The sequence below is a fragment of the Aplysia californica genome, unplaced genomic scaffold (genome assembly GCF_000002075.1).
Source record: "Aplysia californica isolate F4 #8 unplaced genomic scaffold, AplCal3.0 scaffold00828, whole genome shotgun sequence".
Taxonomy (NCBI): domain Eukaryota; kingdom Metazoa; phylum Mollusca; class Gastropoda; order Aplysiida; family Aplysiidae; genus Aplysia; species Aplysia californica.
Window position 1 is genome coordinate 195,479 of NW_004798098.1, and position 3,094 is coordinate 198,572.

General features: G+C 39.1%; 1 protein-coding gene across 1 annotated transcript in view; it reads left to right on the forward strand.

Moving 5' to 3' along the window:
- Window positions 1-971: 971 nt before the first annotated feature.
- The window catches only part of LOC101862536 (actin, clone 302), a 10,466-nt gene continuing 8,343 nt past the window's right edge, over window positions 972-3,094 (forward strand). Inside the window, exon 1 of the mRNA XM_005109908.3 lies at window positions 972-1,534. Coding sequence (XP_005109965.1) covers window positions 1,522-1,534 — 13 coding nt within the window. The 5' untranslated portion in view covers window positions 972-1,521. The remainder of the gene's footprint in view (window positions 1,535-3,094) is intronic.

Genomic DNA, 3,094 nt, shown 5'->3' on the forward strand with positions numbered 1-3,094 from the left:
AGAGAGAGAGAGAGAGAGAGAGAGAGAGAGAGAGAGAGAGAGAGAGAGAGATCATATTGCTATCTTCTTTTAAGGTGAACACCCCTCTCACATTTCAGAAACTAGATCCCGTAATGATCTTAATGGCTCGCTGACCCCCCACAACCCCACCCTCCTCCACCAATCTCCTCGCCTCGCCCAAGTAAGCATGTTTACGGCCAAAAGCGTTTCCTATTTTGGCATTTATTCTCACTGCACACCGGGCGTGCACTCCCTTGCACCTTCGCACATTTTATTTTATTGTTGCCAAAAAGGCTACCTCAAAAGGTGTGCCTGTTTGCCCCGTTTGGCACGCTTATTTAGAAAGTCTACCGGCCTTGGTTGTCTGCATAGCTGGATTATGTGGTGCTTTTATCACAGACACAGGAGGCAAGACTTGGCGCTCATGGGTGGTTTCGAGTTGTCTTCAGAAGAAGAAATGTCATTGACATTTAGAATAGCATTTTTTCTGTGTGGTATAATGCCCCCCCCCCTCTTTTCCCATAAATAACGAACAGAAAAAAATACTCCAACAAAAACAACTTCACCCCACTCCCCTCCATCTGTTCTTTTACAAATACAAGACACATTACGAATAAGAAGAAACGAAAGTAGGGTCTAAAGTATATTGACGTACATAAAATAAATTGAATTGTACGAAAAAGTAAAACAACGACAAAATCGTCTTTTACCGAAACAAAACAGACAATTTAGACAAATGGTCGCTTTTAATGGCAAGCGGGCAAACCCAGATTTTGGCGATTTCCAGAAATCTTGACTTACACCAAATGAATCATTGCCCTACCTTTAGGAGAAGTTTGGTTTCATTGGTGTGTATATATGTTTGGCTATAGAGAAAACTCTCCTTGTCTTTTAAAGAAACTGAACAAGGGGCAAAAACTTTACCTTCGATTTTCTCAAGTCAAAACAGCATTTTTCGGGATAGCTCCCTTGTGCTTAAAAGCGACCAAATAACGACTGACACGAAGGTGAAACATAAGCATTAGAAGAAATTTTTAAAGTTATAATTATTATTATATGAAATGCATTTAAAAAGACGAGAGGAAAATATCAATAGAACAGTAAATAACATGCTCGGAAGTATGGGTACACCTTGAGTTAAGTTGGTGTCACGCTAGGCTGCAAAGCCAGGTTTGAATCTTAGTTCAATTTGTTCTTTACTATTGTGTGTTTGAAATTTTTTGTACGTCTATTTGTGTGTTTGAATGTGTTTTTATGTATGTATGTTCGTCATTGCAAACAAAATTACCCCTTCGGGGATTAACAAAATGTAATTCATTTACTATATATCTATTTTAAAGATTTCAAGTGTAAGGTGACAGGGTACACTTGGTATTGTTACATAAGTGCATTGGATCGATAATCAGAACTTGCATGACCAGTGCCCTGGCCACAAACCCTAAGTAGAAGCACTCTACCCATGTTACTCCAAACCTGTTATTGATTGGCTCCACACAAAGCCCTGACGTACTTTGGTAAAACATGGAACATCAAGGTAAGTGTTCAGATAGAAATGTACGTTGTGTGGACCTTTTAGTTTACGGTCAGACTGCAGACAGACGCGAAACCTGGTTGATAGATAGATAGATAGTTAGATAGACAGATATATATATAGATAGATAGATAGCTAGATAGATAGATAGATAGATAGGTAGATAGATAGATAGATAGAGAGAGAGAGAGAGAGAGATAGAGAGATAGATAGAAAAAACAACAAGCGAGCACAAATTATACTAAGCCTATGTATATAAGCTGACGTATACATGCACAGGTGTAATATAATGTGTATTAATGGTCTAGGTTCGCCAACAGAAAGAGCCTTTATAGTTTAATGCAAGGAGAAGGCCTTGCTGTGTCGCATAAGACGAGTGCACGTCACTTGAACTCAACTTGACCAGAATAATCAGTTAGCTTGGCCACGCCCACTCCACAGATACAGTCAGCGGTAGAACGTAGGTCTGAATAATAATCTGAATGACTGCGCATACTAATATTTACTTCCATTATCATATTTACTGACGTAACAGAGGCATTTCTATAGGAAGGTTCAAATGTGCCCTTTATTTTGACGATTCACAGTGACAGAATTCTGTGACAACTTTCTACCCGACAAGGAAGAGAAAAACCTGTCACTCGTCTTTTGTAGACTGAATTTTGTGTATGGGAATAGAATTTATGGTGAAAGGTATGGGAGATAGATGAAGAAAGAAAAAAAAGGAAAAAAACAACAAAGAGAGAGAGAGAGAGAGAGAGAGAGAGAGAGAGAGAGAGAGAGAGAGAGAGAGAGAGAGAGAGAGAGAGAGAGAGAGAGAGACTTATTCGAAGTTGAGGTTAAGTCCTTTTTGCGGGCATTTTGTTGCCCTTGTAGGGGTAGACCTTTCACTCCCAGCTCCAATATAGAGCACAACTCTGTCGTGCATACATCGTAGCCCGAAGAAACAAAACAGCAACAAAACAATACAAACAAACATACAAACAAACAATATTCCTATACACGGTGCGCACATTATCGACTAGAGAAAAGTCCCAGGGGCATGAATACAGAGGTTTTAATTTTAATCCTTAGTCCGTCACGACTGATTATATTTCCCCCGAAATCCCTCACGCAACAGTCAGCCCTTTTTCCTTCCGCCTGCACTGTCTTATACCTTATATGGTAAGCTTGACTGTGATATAATCCTCCTGATATGCAGATTTGGAAAATAACTGACCCTAGCAGGAAGGAAATCAAATTCCCCTAGTATGTATACGTTGTTTGTCCTCCTCGTGAAACGTTTGGTTGGCTGAGGACCCTTTTCGTACAAGTCGCAACATCCTGTTTATTGTAAGCACAGCTGAGGGTGGTTGATGGGTGTCTCTGATATAATGTATTATCTGTACTTCTCAACAATTCCCTATTGTTTTTGCTGGTCTGTTTCGTTGCTGTTGTTCTTTGGGATTTGTTGTTGCAAAAAGCTTTTGTTGTTGTTGTTTAGCTGGTTTGTTAGTTGTTGTTTTTTGTTTTTTGTTGTTTTTATTTTTGTTTGGATTTATTTATTTATTTATTTATTGATTG